Here is a 16,604-nt window from a genome sequence, read left to right on the forward strand (position 1 = left end):
AACAAAACAGTTGTTTGTGCGCCTGTGTGCCGTTCCATGTGCTTTCTGTCCTCCTGGTCTTAGCAGCACCAACTCGCCCACAACCAAGCTGGGCTTAGCGTTATTTGTCCGCTGAAGGAACAAGAGAGTGGCTTTCAACCTGTTCTATCCTGAGTCAGCTAATTCCAGTTGTCACCTCTGAAATCTTATCTCATTCCTCTGTATAGTTTTGTGATATTCACTCAACCTTTCGGACCACCTCTCAGTACTGCCTGTTGTGTTGCTGGTGGTTGTCTGACGTCTGTAACAGATCCTCAACATGGTGGAAAGTGCGAAAAGACAGGGACGCAAGCAGGAACACTTACACAGGACGAGCACAAGACATCAATTGAGGCTTCAATGGCAAAAAAAGGGCAACATATACAGTTAAACCTCGATGTAACGAAGTCGGTAAAATTCGTAATTTGCTTTGTTACATTGAAATTTCGCTACATTGAAATTCGCGGTTATAATGAAGTGTTCATTTCGTGAAGCGTTTCCTGCAAAAGAAAACGTGGCACGCATACACGGCTGGCACACTGTTTCTGTTCTATCTGAGCTTAATCGGCTTAATCATCTACACGAGCATCAGCGTGAACCGCATGGGGCGTTATCTCCCCGCGGCGCGCTGACACAGCCGCGGAGACCACAGCGCCCGCTACAGCGGGTAGCTACAGTAACCGCTTCTAACCACTCGCTGAAACGCAACTCGAGGGGCAAACGAGAGGAGCATGCGAGAAAAAAAGTGGATAACGTGGGCGAAATTTTCACTGTAAAAGATCATATGTGCCGCTTACGAAAGTGCCCATCAAATATTCTCCGTGGCAGTAAGCCTAATCGTCTGGCCAGCCGGCATCTCCAAGCGCTTCGAAGCTCCCGCCATAGGGTGCGCGCCTTCCCATTGGCGAAACTGGTAAGGCTCCTGCCACTGCCGCGTGCAGCGCGAGTCACTTCCTGGCTAAGAAGCCGCCGTCGGCGCACAATCGCGGACGCAGGTGTGAAAAAACGCGCGCGCAAGGCTCATTAAGATTCACAAATGCTTGCTGGAACGATGAAACCCAACTAGCATGAGCGAACTCAAACGAAGGGCGAAACGGTGGCATGCGGCGGCGGCGGCCCCGCCAGAGGCAATAAGGCTTACCGAGGATATTAGATGGGCACTTTCGCAAGCGGCGCGTATGACGTTTTACTGTGAAAATTTCGCCCACGTTATCCGCTTTTTTTTTTCTCTCTCTCTCTCTCACGTGTCCCTCTCGTTTGCCCATTGAGTTGCATTTCAGCGAGAGGTTTGAAGCGGTCGCTGGAGCTGCCCACATCGCGCATGTGGTCTTCGCGGCTGCATCAGCGCGCCTGTGGCTTGCGGGGCACGTTCTGCGTTTTTGCAGAGAGAAAAACGCTCCATGCGGTTCACGTTGATGCCCACGTAGACAATTTTAAGCTCTGACAGAAACAGAAACAGTGCGCCAGCCATGTATGTGCGCCACGCAGTTTGTAAGCAAGGGGCTGGCTCACAGACTCTCCGTGGCTCGCTGCATCCACGGCATTGGGCGGCCCGTGTTGCCGTTCACATTTTATTGTGACCCCATTTCGGCGCTTGCGTCTCCCAAAATATACCCCTGCAACTTAAATTTCATGCCTAGTTCTTCATGAAACTTCGTTAGATTGAAATTCCGGCAATTGGGACTTTGTTACACAGAGGGTGAAAATACATGGTGTGCATACACTTGAAGTTACGAAAAATTCTGTGGTTCATTACATCGAGGGTTTCGTTACATTGAGGTTTAACTGTACATACAACTGAGCAGAAAACCTAAGAAATAGATGGATGGTGCATCTTTCACAGGGATTGTGGTTGCTCCTGACTTTCAGGGCACTCACGTCCTGCGTAGCTTTGGGACACAAGATGAAAGAGAAATCTTCGAGGCCTTTTGTATTAGCAACGAAAAGGACAAATGTGTGAGCACATCTTCCCTGGCCTTGCACACAAAAGGAAAAGCCTATCTGCAGTAGCAATCCAATTCCCTGTGAAAGTTGCGCCTTCCGTCTATTCTTTAGGGTTTCTGCTCAGTTATATGTATGCACTGCTCTTTTTCTGCCGGCAAAGCTTCAGCTGATGTCAGTTGCCCGCACTGTGTAAGTGTTCCTTCTTGTTACTCTTTTTACCATGTCGAAGTTCCATCACCAGCTAGCCCAAATTTCTGCGTCGAGTGTCAGATCCTTGTGTTCATGACCCGACCTCTTGACCCCGTGGTCGACCGCCAGGCCAAGGACGAGTCCCTGGACGAGCTGTCGTCGCGGGCGTCCCAGCTGGAGCGGGAGAACGAGCAGTTGCGCAGGGAGGCCCAGCTGCAGGCCTCGTCGGCCGCCCAGGTGCGCGAGCTGGAGCACCGCTGCCAGGAGGTCAGCCACAAGGCCGCACTCGAGGCACAGGCACTGGGCGACCTGCGCCAGGCACGTCCCTGTCACTGACACTGCACTCTCGGGCACAGCTGCATGGGGAATGCAAGGGGGGAGGGGCACTTAGAAGCATCCTTCAATCATATAACGGGATGCCTGGTCTCTCCGAGCAAAAATTTGTCTGCACAGACACTACAGCCCATGTCTGTTAAGGTTTCACAAGGTTTTCCCCGAAAATGGCTGCTTTGTGAGAATAGCTGAGAACCTTTACGTTGCTGTGGTGTGTGGAGCGTTACAGCTGGCGTAACACAGCAAACGGTGTTGTGCTGTGTGACTGAATGCAGTACAGTTCTTGCTCTCAAGCGTCCTGCTAAGGCTTGTGGCTGGCGCAGAGGGTTCTAGGGCGCAGTTTCACTGCTGCTGGAATAAATGCAAAAGTGTACATGCAGACACTGGTTTTAAAAAAAAGCAATCTCTGTTGAAAGAGCGGTGGCCATCGCCATCAAAAATTGGATGTTGAGAAAACTGGCAGATGTCATTAGCTGGTGAATGAGTGGGCTGGTGAAGCAACTTGTGTGTTGAATAATTCTGATGTCGATGGGACCATCCTCGGTTACCTTGTGCGGAGCTCGCAGACATCTGAAGTGAGGGAGGGTAGAGATAAAATGGCCCAATTGACGGTGCCTCCTCACAGGACGGGATGTGTCAAGCTGAGCGGTGCAAGGGAGGGTCTCTCTCTGAGCGAGCGTGACATGTGCCGTGGTGCCCTTCTCCTTGTCCTCCTGCAGGAGCTCGTGGAGGAGAAGTTGCGCAACGAGCAGCTGGCGAGTGAGCTGGAGCGCATTGCCACCAGCCTCGAGCTGACCACCAGCCTGTGGAAGACCCAGAGGGAGAACAGGTGAGCCGGTGGGAAGGGCGACCGGGACAGTCAAAACCACCCGTGAAGAAATGCGGGTAGCCCATTCAAGGGGAAAGGTTGTTCACTTCAGATTCCAGGGCTTGTCGTGAGCAAGTACCAAGACTGGCTGGCACCAAAGTGTCTCTCTGCATCACCGACGTGCGGATGACAGTTAAAGGTGCCACAGTTGAACTTGACAGCAGCTCCCCCCCAAAGAAACTGGCGCAGTAGTGTCACACATGCTTTTGGTTGAAGTGGATTGCATTTTAAGGGGTCAGTAGGCATTGAAAAGCAGGTGCTCCAGTCGTAGCACTTGTCTTGTGTGCACAAAAAGGATGGGCAGCATTCTCCTTTTTCTTCTCGCACCTTTGTTTCCCAGTAGTTCCGCAAGCTGATGCACAAAATGATTCTTTCTGTGCAGCCGAGAAACGCAGCAGTCACCGGGAGAGACGACCTTCACGCCGTTGTTTTCCTTGGAGAAGACAAAAGCAGTCCTGGAAGAGTGAGCCTTCTTTTGTTGCACCTCCTCACAGGCTACATCTGCAAAGTGCTTTCCCATTCCTAGAAAGACAGTTAAGGCACGGCGAAACCAAAATTTATTCTAATGCGGCATTTGATTGGGATATTCATGCACCACTGTATTGCATTTGTATAGCGACGCGTAAAATTTTATTCCATGGTCACGGAAATTTTATATTGCCTGACCATTTGCGTGTCTCCAACTAACCAGAAAATGCCAATTTTATCAGGTATTAATTTTTTAGACTGCCTGTTTATTTTTGAACTGCCACACCCCCCCATCACATACAAGACATCAATTTGCAACTACAGTGTAGACCATTTATAACGTAACCGCTTATAGTGCGGAACCGGATATAACGCGGGGTTTTGCGACCACCGGTTTGCCTCCCATTGAACTCAATGCATAAGCATACCGCTTAAGATGCAGTTGGCCGAAGCACAATACCGTTTATAGTGCGGGTTTTCGGCGGGTCTGCTGATCGACCGGCGCAGCTGAGGCATCGTTTTAGGGTAGCAAAAGAAAAAAGAAAGGATGAAATCGGCCATCTGACGCAGCGTGCACCCCTTGCCCTCCTCTAACGTAGACACCCAAAGAAAAAAAAAAGGCACCCTTTAGTTCGCGCGTACCTGATAACCACAACTGACCTTGCTTGATGCACCTGGGAAGATAGCGACAGACTCCCCATCCGCGCGCGGCAAGTTGATTTTATTAATCGTGAACCACCTGGCCCGTTTTCGCGCACGAATCGTGCACATCGGCGTTGCGCGCGTGTTTTTTTTTTTTTTTTTTTTTTTTTGCTCGTATCGACGATTCCGCGCTCGCGGTGGCTTCTTCGCGTGGCAGTGGGAGGAGCCTGACGACTTGCACCAATGGGGAGACGCGTACCTAATGGCGGGAGATTCGAAGCGCTCCGAGCCGGCTAGCCGCGCCAGAGATGTTTAGGCTTACCACCGCGGTATTTTTTGATGGGCGCTTTCACAAGCAGCGTGGATGGCAGTTTATATTCCACTTTTCGCCCACATTATTAGCTCTTTTCTTGCATGAGCATCTTCGCTTGCGCCCCGTGCGTCATTTTCAGCGAGCGGTTAGAAGCGGTCGCTGGAACTTACTGGAACTGCCTGCACCGCTGCACGGCCAGTGCCGACGCCATGTTGCCGCCTATTACCGCGCCGCCCACACCACGCCAGTTGTATCCGCGCTGGCGTGCACTGCACGTTTTCGCCATACCAAATCTACCACGCGGTTCACGCTTTAGAACGTAGTTGCAGATAAGCCACCGCTCTTTCCCTTTCCGAACATTCGAGCCGCGCGAAGCCGAAGATTTCCACCACCAGTACGTTGCACTGATAAGCAGCCGCCTTCAGCATCGTGAACACAAGGTGGGACAAAAAAAAAAAAAAAAATCCCGCTGGCGTTCTTATCACGTCTTGCGGCATCTGTTCATAGACGCTAAAAACCAGCCATGGTCTTTCAAAACAAACACAACGGAAGTTAAAGCCGCGCTCGCCGTTTGTGAGACTGCGCTTTTGCCCTGCAGCAGCAGCTGATGTTAAAAATAATACGAAATATAGACCGTGCCTTCGTTTTTAAGTGCTGTGCGTTTGAGTGATGATAAATATAGGTTGACTTGAGAGATAGGTGGCGATGTGGTTGAATTCGCGCGTGTTTTGGTTATAGTGCGGTACCGCTTATAGTGCGGATTTTTGCGGCTCCCGTGACATACGTTATAAGCGGTCTACACTGTATAAATGTATTGCTTAGGGTTGGGCAAGTTGGTTCATATTGACTGGAAATTTCGGCTTGAATGTAACAAGCACAGATAGTGAACACCACACATGGTAGAAGATAAAACATAGACATTATGCTGATCGAATGATTGTGTTCATGTGTTCTTTTCTACTGTGCATGGTTTTTACATTCAGGGTGAAATTTTCAGTCAAAATGCAATATAGTTTCAAGGCACCCCGCGAAGGTCTTTCGTATCCTGATTAACTGCTTGGCGCACCTAAGTGAGCCTTTTAGTGTGCCTTCGCTTATAGTACGAAGAGAAGACTGTGTCACTGTGTTGCCTCCTCCTCCTCCTTCTCTTTCCAGGGTGGAGAACCTGTCGGCGGTGAGTGCAGAGGACAAGAGGAGCAAGGCTGACCGGGAAGCCCTGTTGCCCAAGAGCACCGAGCTCATTGAGTGTGTGCCTGAACTGTCCAACAGGTGAGCACCACATCCTTCAGGCTTGGGAAATTACAAGCCATGCCATGTCTCTGCAAAGTGCCGTGTTTATTCGAATATAAGGCGAGGTTTTTCTCCAAAATCCGCAGTCTCAAAGACATACCCCGCCTTATATTCGAAGCTCAGTATATATATATATATAGTTTGGAAAGATAAAAACTCACACGGAGCGCAAAAAAAAATAAGGTTAGTAGAGACAGAGACACACGAGAAAGACGTAGAAAATAAAAATAAGTTTACTGACGTTTCAGGAAGAGGATTTCCTTTCTTCAGAGAGGAAGGAAAGGAAGTCCTCTTCCTGAAATGTCAGTGAACTTATTTTTATTTTCTACGTTTTTCTCGTGTGTCTCTGTCTCTACTAACTTTATATATATATATATGGAGATTGTTTTGACTCTCCTAACTGCACCTTTGCCTTATAATCGTGACTGCCTCATAATTGAATAAAAACGGTAGTGTCGCATGTCGTGGTGAGCACAGCTGCAGATGTTGTCATTGGGCGTGCAGTGTGGACAGAGACAAGCTCATCTCGAAGAAGGTCCTGGAGCTGAAGGACAGCATTCTGGCCCTCGAGAAGAAGGTGGGCCTGCACTGTGTTCCCCTCGATAGCAACTAGTGTACCGTGTTTACTCGCGTAATCCTCGCACCTTTTTTTTTTTTCCAGAAAAATGGGTTTCAAGTTAGGGGGCACGATAATTATGCGGGGAACAAAATTTTGAGTGGTAAAAACGGGCTTAGATAAGATTTGAATAGCTATTATACATAACCAAGACATCTCCAAGCAGGTCTTACATTCGTAATAAAACTACAAGGTCGACATAGGCACGAAGCTCAAAACTTTATTCGTTGCAGCCAGCTACCGCCCAACTTCACCATCCCACGTTTGGTAGTGGGGTACCCAAGTGAAAACAGTCCTAGTCCAGTTCAGTGCTGCTAGCATTGCTGGTCATTGCCTGTCATCACCTCTGGATTCCACGTCAGCTTCAGAGGCCTCATCTCCATCCCACACCAAGTGGTCTTCAGTCGCATCCAGGGCATGATATGCCCATCTTCTTGAAGCTCTTGACGATGATGTCTGTGGTGATCATTCCCCACGCTTCCAATATCCAGCTTCCAATATCCAGCTGCTTATCTTGCCAGCCGGCTGAGAGTATGCTGGCCATCCACTCTGTGTACAGCCTTCAAATGTTGTCTTTGAACGGCTTGTTCAAAGACGCGTTCAAAGGCTGGAGCATGGAAGTTTTAAGCCACCTGTAATGACAGCCAGCTCAGTCCGCAACTCCTTTAACTTTTCGTGTCTCATTGGTCGCCTTCAGTTTCTCGTGCTGTCTCCAGTAGCACACGCTGAACTTGTTGACGGTGAAGGGCCTGCTTGCGGCGTGGTTGCCATGCTCTATAGTGTATTTGATAGCTTTCAGTTTGGAAGCGGCTGTATAACTGGTGTACCACCCTATAGTGAAGGGGCAATGAAACCAGCACAGAACAAAGCAATGAAAACTTCTTGAAATGATGGAAAGTGAGCTCTCAACAACTGGTTAGACTGACTGCTGCTCCTCCAAAGAAAGAATGACTGCAGGCTGCGCCATTGCCATCTAGTAGCGGGCACGCGAAACTGGTCCAATGACAGAGAGTAGCGTTTGAGAGATGGCGCTAGGTGAGCGTACACCTGGCGCGCCTGGATACCCCGCACTCCATAGTGCCACACTCTCCTCCAAACGAAGTGGTGCCGTGCATGTGCATCATGTGGGTTTTGTGAGCAGATGACTTTTGCCACCGCAATTTCGGGATGCGAGGATTATGCAAGGAAACGTAATGCTTTCTTACGTGATTGAAACTCTCCCCCGTGCTGCCTGCTGTCCCCCAGAACGGGTGCCTGGAGGAAGAGGCGTGGCGCCTGCGCAGCCAGCTGCAGGCCCTGCAGGAGCACACGGCCTCGCTGCAGGGCAGGGCGACCAGCGGGGAGCAGCGGCACCTCGGCCTGCAGGCCCAGCACGCACAGCTGCAGGTGAAGTTGTGGTCTATGTCTGCCTTTTGTTCTTTGTGTTGAGGGTGGCCGAGCAGGTACGCCGAAGGACCGCCCCGGCAGAGCACACAGCCCTGAGAGACCCGCACCCACACGATGCTTCCAGCAGGAACATAACCCGCCCCCCCGGCGGGGAGCTTGCTTTATTAGCGCACTTCGAGTGCTAGTTTGTCCACTGATGATGATGGTTGCCGTGGCGCCATCTAGTCGAGACCCGACACTCTACACTTTGCTCTTTGCTGAACTGCTGTGGCTGTTAAAGAGGTGCGAGTGGAGGTGGGCAAACTGGACTTGTGCGTAGCTGCTAAGAGACCGTCAGTTTGCCTGGTTCTGTCCTCAGCCAGCCCAGCAGCAGCAGTGCAGTGCATGCCTGCAAAAGCGGTGGCCACCTGCTGCGGTGGCTCAGCCATGGCTAAGGCCTTGTTGTGCTGCTGAGCACGAGCACGTGGCGCTGATCCTGGCCATGGTGGCTGCTTTTCTGATGGAGGCAAAAAGCGAAAACACCTGTGTGTCAAGATTTAAGTGCAGATTAGAGATCCCCAGGGGTCGCAATTATTCCGGAGCCCTCCACTGTGGTGGACCTCATAGCCCTGGTGTAGGTTCGGCACATTGAGCGCCCAAAATTTGATTTCTATATTTTAATGTGGTGGCTGATCCTACCCCTCCATGCTTCCCTCCTTTTCCTTCTATGCAGGTGGAGGCTGCATACCTGGGGTCGCAGCACACAGCCCTACAGCAGACGGTCAGTGAGCTTCAGGAGCAGCTGGCCAAAACAGAAGCCCAGCGAGACCAGGTAAGGGGGGGGGAGGAAGGCTTCCACTGTTATGTCTCATTGTTGGGCATGTGCGGATGTTGGAAGTGAATATTGAAGTGAACAATAATGGTAATATCTATTTTTTGCATATTGCATGATGATGTACAATAGCATTCTGGAAAAGAGCATAAATTAGTTTGACTAGCCCTGATAAGACAAATGATTCGGCTTCGAATTTAATAGCAGATAGAAGTTGATGCAACAAAGTTTTTGTCGCTATGAGCCATTTTTCGGGTTCATTGCGGAAAAATCTTGATCTTGATTCACCAAAATTTTTGCTTAGTGTAGCTGGCCTTTAAAGTTGATTTTACGGTAAAATAAGCGTAACACCAGCCATCTGTAACTTTGTGTACATCCACGCGGCTTAGTTTCACCAATAACGTGCGCCCACCGCACCACCGATGAACAAACTCGCAGATGAGGGCCACTGTTTTGTAGTAATAACGATCTGGCTTGCTGCTAACCGACAAGGCAAAGGCCTGCTTTGTCAAGCTGAAGCCACAGCTGATCCATATCCACTCAAGGTCATGCCATGCAGCTTCGTTGCGAGCAGCTGTCATTGTAATTCTCGTTCTGATATTCAAGTCAGCTTTTTGCAGAAGCCAAAACAAATGGTAGCTTTATTGTTCCACCACCTTTAGGTGCAAGAAATTTCAGACGGAGGGTGTGAAAAACAAGGACAGGCGCCTGACCTTGCCTTTTACAGCCTTCTGATGGGGGGAGGAGGAAGGGGGACATTGCTCTTAAAACTATTTTTTTTTTAATTTTTAAGCAAACTCTGTGAAACTTATCAGTCTTACTGCTTTTCCCACACTGATTTCAAATATGGCAATATTTTTTCAGTTGGTAAATTAGTTCCCAAGATAGTTAGAGATAATATGTCATTTTTGGAGGAACAACTGACAAAACAGGGTTGGTCGTAGAACTGTAATCTTTACATTTTTCAACACTATGAACACTGGTGAGTGCAATAAAAGGATAGGTTTTTTGATGCACCGCCTAGAACTAATTTTACAGTTCATTAAACTTTGGTGTTTGAAATTGGCATTCAATATGGTTCCTTGCCACTAGTGCCACCAAAGTTTAATGGGCTGTAAAATTAGTTCTAGGCGGTGCATCAAAAAACCTATCCTTTTATTGCACTCACCAGTGTTCATAGTGTTGAAAAATGTAAAGATTACAGTTCTACGACCAACCCTGTTTTGTCAGTTGTTCCTCCAAAAATGACATATTATCTCTAACTATCTTGGGAACTAATTTACCAACTGAAAATATATTGCCATATCTGAAATCAGTGTGGGAAAAGCAGTAAGACTGATAAGTTTCACAGAGTTGCCTTAAAAATTAAAAATTAAATAGTTTTAAGAGCAATGTCCCCCTTCAATTGACAGCTTCAGCTGCTTCTTATGCTGATGTAGGATGAAGGGAAAGGGGCCTTTAAACTAGCCCACCTTCTTGGCTCAACATGCACTCATACATGGTTGTGTAAAGGCAGACCCAGCGAACACTCATTGTACAACGAAGCTTGTAAGTGAGAAGAATTAGCTGCTCATAAAATTTCGGTGAGCTTTGGAGGTGCGTTTCTCAGGGAATGCTGTCAGTACTGTGGTCTTTGTCCTGCCACGTACCACTGCTGCTCCTTTAGTAAAGAGTTGAGGTCAGCCAGTGACGCCAGTGAACTGAATTTGTGTTGCAGCTGTCCGGAGAGAAGGCGGAGCTTGTGCAGGCGCGGGAGAACCTGACGAGGGACCACCAGGTGCTGGAGAAGCTGCACGAGCAGCTGTCGGCCGACTACCAGGCCCTGGCCTCCAACCTCAGCTGTGTCAAGGCCTCCTGCAAGCTGCTCAAGCAGGACAACGCTGCCCTCAAGGTAGTGCAGTGGAAGCTCCTCTCCTCCCTCCTTCAGAGGACAGAGGGGTGTCTAGGGAGAAGGGGTGTGTCTAGAACCAAGAAAGTGCAGTATTTGGGCTCCTAAAGTTCGGTTTCAAAGTCATTGCTCTTTTTTTCTCTTACTGCATTTATGCGAGCCAGGTGCGCGACTTCAGCAAAGGCATATAAGAAGTAGTGCTCCCTTCTCTCTGTAGCTGTGTTGGCTGAAAACAAATTTGTTGAGTCACGCGTCCAAGCTCTTGGAGGTGTTTGTACTGAGTCCAATTTGCAGTCAGTTTTTGGCCTTCACTTCTGAAGAAGGCAGATCCAATGACCTGTTAGGAAAGGTAGTGAGGGCATCTCCAGGAGGAAGGTTGTGACATGCACTGCAGCCTTAATACTGCTAGTTTTGAGGGCACTGGGGGAGGGGGGGAGGGGGGGATTTCCTCTTCCCTTCCAGTTCTAATACTGGATCGCTGTCAATTTTTATTGTGCATTCACTGTACAGCAAGCAATTTAGTATCCAACAATCATTGCTGTATGATTGTGGTAGGTTCTTGAGACAACGAAAAAAGAAACGCAGGTTATGTGTTAGTGCGCATAACGTAAATGTACGTTTAACTGCATTCATTAAAGTAGGATATCAAGCTTTCCGCATGCTGCAGCCAGAAAAACGTTTCAGTAGGGTGAGCCCGAAGAAGCAGGGCACGAAGCAGTGCCACACATTGTACATGGGAATGGGGCAGTGACCCGATTCCGCTGCTCCCGTCCAGGAACAACTGGAGGAAGCCACGCTGTCGGGCGAGGTGCTCAGGCTGGCCCAGGATGAGCCCCAGGCCAAGAACCTTCGTGCGGAGAACGCCAAGCTCAAGGTGGGTGCAGCCCCGTGGCAACTGGGTTGCCGTGACAACTGCTGCTTTCACCAGCTTTCGCACGCTTCTGAAGCTGCTTTTAAGCACTGAAGCTGCACTTTACTTGACTTCATCAACTAAATCCAGCTGCATACTTTGCTTCCCAAGACCCCCTCCCCTTTCCCATATCACGTACAAGAGAGAGTGAGGACGGATTTGATGGTTGCATGTGTGTGTGTGGTGGCGTGATCCCCAAGTGCGGACTGCTTATTATGGACTGTGTGTTGACGTGGTCTTTCGGCGAGGGGGTCAAAGTCAGTGTGGGCTGTTGCAAAGCCTTCCCCATCAACCACAAGACAGATCTAGTGGGGCTTCAAATTGTCATGCGTCCAGGTGTCTTTGTATGGTTTTGCGCATGAATGGGAAATGCCCGTATGGGCCATCCGTACATATTCCAGCTCTGTCGCTGTTGTCCCTCCTTTTTTTGGTTGGCCTCCTGAGATGTTGGGGGAAATGCTCTGCCACTGGGCACAGGCTCAAATGGGCGTGAGAACAGCCTTGTCTCCGACAACGCCCTCTCCGTAGGAGGAGCTGAGCGGCCTGCGGCAGACGGAGGAGCAGCTTCGAGCGGAGCTGGAGGCCCTGAAGGGCCAGCACCGGTCGCTCAAGGAGGCCCACAGCAGCCTGCGCTCGGAGAACGGCCGCCTCCGGGGCGACCTGGAGGAGAGCCGCTCCGACCTGGTGGCCGCCCGGCTGGACCTCTCCCGCCTGGTGGCCAGCTACGAGGTGGGCAGGGTGGCAAGGGAGGGCCTCCTCCCCTTACTAATTGATTAAGGAGACTGGGACAAGCGTTTAGACTACCAGAAGCTCTTTATCACTGTCCACAGGAAGCCGTTTTCAATTCCTTTTAATGGTGACTGGAGACGAGGAGGCGATGCCACACGTGTGACGTGGCCCTGCCCTCTTGCTTTCTTCTAAGAGGATGACTTTCGACCTAATGGATCTTTTGTAATGCAGTCGTGGTTTTCTTTCTATTTGAAAAAAAAGAGGGGGGTAAATACATCAATCAGCTTCCAGTCCGCTTGAATTGTCAAAGGTGCTTTGGTCAGTTGCCACGCTCACAGCCTGGTCTCCTTGCAGTGAGCGCTGGCACAAAAAAATTGCAGGTTTAGTTCTCTTGAAAAGAAATGGGTAAGGGAAAAAGAATGTGGATAGCAGGTAATATGGAAGAATATGGGAGCTTGTACTAAAGAACAGCTAGGTTAAATGTGGCTTGCCCTGCTGCATACATGTTTGGCATCACCAGTTGTGGTGGTCACAAGTTCTGGATGTCCCGAGTCTTTTTTGCTCAGTGCCTCCATGGTGCATGCACCAGTTGACACAAGAGGGTTTATATCCAGTTTAGAAGAACACCCCAAGGTGGAGTAAGTTTCTGGGAAATTTCACACCCACCTAAAATGCGGCCGTACGGCTACATAAACTTCGTAGTTGAAGAAGCATTCGTCCCGTCCAGGATTTGAACCCAGGACCACCGCCTGTACCCTTGCAAGAGTTCAGTTGAGACATTGCTTTCTTGGTTTCTTCTCGGTGTGCACTGCAAGGCTTCCGATGCCCGGTTGCCCGTCTAACGTAAAAGGTTGGGTGCTAACTCTTGGTGTTGACCGTGATGGTGTGCCCCTCCATCTCCCGTGCAGGTGCTTGCCCAGGCCCAGGGGGAGCTGCAGGAGGAGCGCCGCCGGCTGCTGTCGGGCATCTCGTCGCTGCTCAGTCGCTGCCGCAGCGGGCTGCCCTCCTCCTCCACTGCAGAGTCCCCCTCCTCCGCTGCGCTGCCCCCCCTCCAGGAGGACCGGGTGCTGCAGCGGGAGCTGGAGACCCTGCGTGACGACCTCGAGGGGCGCCTCAGGGACTACGCACGCCGGCTGGACGGGTGCGTCTCTCTCTTTCCTCCTTCCCTCCTTCCTTCCTTCTCACGTGGTCGTGCAGGCCAAGGCGTCAAACACGCCGGTTGCAGTCATTGGCTGGGAAGTAAGTGAAAAGTAAATAGAAGAAATAGAAAATAGAAATGTATTGCGTGCAGTAAGCTGTGGCAAGTGGGGCTACAGCATATAAGGCGCTCAGCATCAGGCAGGTGGGGCACGTTAGTGGACAACGCTTTGCTGACAAAAAAAATTTGAAGGAGATACAAACTGTTGGACTTGAGAAAAAAAAAAATTTTGAAGCCAAGTATGTTAGGTCACTGCTGTACGCAATGAAGGGGTCTAAGCTGCAAGGGCTGCCCGTGCCTGACCAGAGTTCATTTTGTGCTCAACAAGTTTTTCCACAGTGCCGTCCGACACCACTTTAATAAACTAGGGAGTTGTTGGCCGACTTTTGCATGATCAGACCAATCACCATCAAGGGCCAGAACAAACACCACTTCCTACCTTGTTGCTAGTGATGGCTCAGGAGAGTAGGATAGAGATCGGAGCTGTTTTAATGTGCAAAAACTCCGTGAACAGTGAATGCCTGAACACAATTCTTGCAGGAGGAGACCACTCAAACTGAGCTTTGCAAGATATTGCATACTTCGTGGCGTCGGCAGAAGTTGCTTTGGGACCCCATTTTAGGGACACTGAGGAGAATAGGTGCGAGTCTTATTTGCGGAAGCGTTGTGCTGTAATGCGTCGTTTGACTTCACTGGAGCCTTAGTTCATCTGCAGTGTGTGGAAGAGGAGTATGTAGCTGCCACACTGACTACCACAATGGTGGCACTCTGCTTTGCAAGGTGCTTTCCTGCTACCTCCATCTGTAGAAATTTTGGCCCATTTCATTGTAAATGTCGACGTATTGTTTAGGCCGTACAGGGAGCAAACACAGGTTGGACATGCTTTCAACTTGCCAAATTCAGCCCTGTGAACTTGCCAGTGTGTTGCCATAGCAGACGTCAGCTAACTGGTGGGGAGGTTGGGGTGTGGTAAACTTTTCTCATTAAAACATTGGTCGGCTGAAACTACTCGGAACGTGGCGTACACATTGTAGTGTTGATTGAGGTAATTGGACAGTGCTTGCCGCTCTCTTTGGTGTTCCTTTGAAGCAGAGCGGGGCACTTTTGAGAGGAGTTAAGCCTTTGAGGTCTGCACAATGCCATAGCAACATGCAGACTTCGCTTCTGAGCTTTGTCGTCAATGGGAAGCAGTGGGTCAAAAAAATACAGAGCAGTGGGTCAAAAATCTATCCCACGTGGCATTCCTCTTGCAAACGATGGCAACAGCCTATTCTGAAGCTCTGTTCTGTACGGTGGGTCTGTCAAAGGGCTTGCACAACAGCTGTCACAGAGCCCTGCCTTTGGCACAGTTTGAAGCACTGTTTGAGGTAACTGGATTTTGATTTTGGGCTTGCTGTGGGGAAAAAGACGAGTGAGGGAGGAGAGATACGTCAGGTGACCGTAATTAGGTCCGGCTGCTCAACGTCGCTGTCGTTTTGAGTGTTGCCACCATTGTAGCCCTTCATCCTTTTTGCGCTGGTAACGGTCTGAGTGGCTGATAAAACAAGTACCCTAGCTTGACCTGTTATTCATGCTTGACGAAGTCTTTGGCACCCCATCAGTGCATCCTGATGGGGGGGTGCCTCATGCTGTCCACTAAGCTTTTGTTGTGTTCATCTCTCTCCAGGAACCTGTCTCTGTCAAAAGAATCCCTGTCGAAATCGAGGTCAGGCTACCTGTCTTGTAACGTGTCTCAGGTGAGTGTGAGTCTTTTAGCATGGTCCCTTGAAATTTATTCAAAACTCTTTTTTTTTTTTTTTTTTTAAATGAAAGCCATTGGGGTATGGCAGCTGCTTCTTATTACAGTACCCCCTATTGAGCCATTTTTGAGAAACTAAGTTGTTGTTCTGTTTTCTTGCTAGGGTAATTATTTTTGCCGGAATTTTAAAGCATAAACTGTAGCATGGACACCGCTGCTTGTCCACTTGCAGTGGCGTGTCAGTAGGCAATGTTAGTTTTGCACATTTCAAATCCTGGAGAAAGGTACTTAGGCAAGGAAAAGCGATAAACTACGTAACCAACAATTTAGTTTTTACAAATGCAATGAGGCGGCACTGGTGGACCAGTTGGCATGTGACCAGTTGGTCGACCGTTCCCCCTGATGGCTATCATCGCTGCCACGGCATACCATTGTATGAGAAAACTGGATTGGATGGCAAGCTAGCCAATTTTTTGTGCACTATACTTATACTTTTACTGCAGGGGGAAGGACAAGAAAATAAAGAAAAAGAGCTTGGGCGTCAACACACTGGTTTTGTTCTTGGCCAGTGGGATGGCATGTCATCACATACGATCTCATGAAGCACCTGAGGGACAGTGTTGTGATTTTAAATGCCCTTGCCCCAGCTAAAGCAGCTAAGCATAGCATTAGCATTGTACATCTAGAATGTCCTGAGCCACACTGACCACACACTTTGTGATCTTTGCCTAGTGTGAGCCTTTCCAGTGTCCATTCTTTTACTCCTGGTGTGAGGTGTTATGCTGCTTAAAAGTGCTACTTCAAAAGCACTGAGCAGGTGGTTTTGTCACAACACCCTTGTGCTTGCGTATCTGTCCACAGTGAACGAAATAGCGAGTGGTTGTGTTTGGTGTTCTGTAACGTTGAAATTTCCCTCTAGGGAAAGCCATAGTGGAAACACTACCTCTACCGGAGGGTTACTAGAACTGTTGCCCAACTGTTTCCCAATGTCTGTGCTCTTGTATCTGCGTGCAGATGAACGATGTCCTCGGGACACCCCTGGGCAGCACGGGCAACGGTCTCTGCCCTCAAAGTCGGTTCCAGTCGGAGTTTGCGGACTTCAACGGCAGGAGTTTATGGGGTGAGTGGGCACGGTGACGGTGTAATGTGAAGGGCTGAGCAGTGAAAGCACAGTAGGGCAAGCAAGTTCACCTGAATGTCTCGGAAAAGGTTGTGTGTAACCGTAGTCATAGCCAGACGTAGAACCTGCCCAAAAGTGGCCAA

General features: G+C 49.5%; 1 protein-coding gene across 5 annotated transcripts in view; it reads left to right on the forward strand.

Moving 5' to 3' along the window:
• LOC144149522 (protein Daple-like) overlaps nt 1–16,604 on the forward strand; it is a 58,424-nt gene that overhangs the window by 25,438 nt on the left and 16,382 nt on the right. For all 5 annotated transcript variants that reach the window (XR_013318327.1, XM_077681132.1, XM_077681133.1 and 2 more), the window contains exons 17-29: nt 2,281–2,469; nt 3,204–3,313; nt 3,735–3,815; nt 5,931–6,044; nt 6,570–6,642; nt 7,927–8,067; nt 8,780–8,878; nt 10,596–10,769; nt 11,542–11,640; nt 12,205–12,405; nt 13,314–13,546; nt 15,270–15,339; nt 16,356–16,461. Coding sequence is in view for 4 of the 5 variants with exons in the window: in XM_077681132.1 (XP_077537258.1) it covers nt 2,281–2,469; nt 3,204–3,313; nt 3,735–3,815; nt 5,931–6,044; nt 6,570–6,642; nt 7,927–8,067; nt 8,780–8,878; nt 10,596–10,769; nt 11,542–11,640; nt 12,205–12,405; nt 13,314–13,546; nt 15,270–15,339; nt 16,356–16,461 (1,690 nt within the window). In the remaining variant the exon portion in view is untranslated. The remainder of the gene's footprint in view (nt 1–2,280; nt 2,470–3,203; nt 3,314–3,734; nt 3,816–5,930; nt 6,045–6,569; nt 6,643–7,926; nt 8,068–8,779; nt 8,879–10,595; nt 10,770–11,541; nt 11,641–12,204; nt 12,406–13,313; nt 13,547–15,269; nt 15,340–16,355; nt 16,462–16,604) is intronic.

This window comes from Haemaphysalis longicornis, unplaced genomic scaffold, assembly GCF_048455015.1.
Source record: "Haemaphysalis longicornis isolate Haplotype H1 unplaced genomic scaffold, Haemaphysalis longicornis Haplotype H1 scaffold_8, whole genome shotgun sequence".
Lineage (NCBI taxonomy): Eukaryota > Metazoa > Arthropoda > Arachnida > Ixodida > Ixodidae > Haemaphysalis > Haemaphysalis longicornis.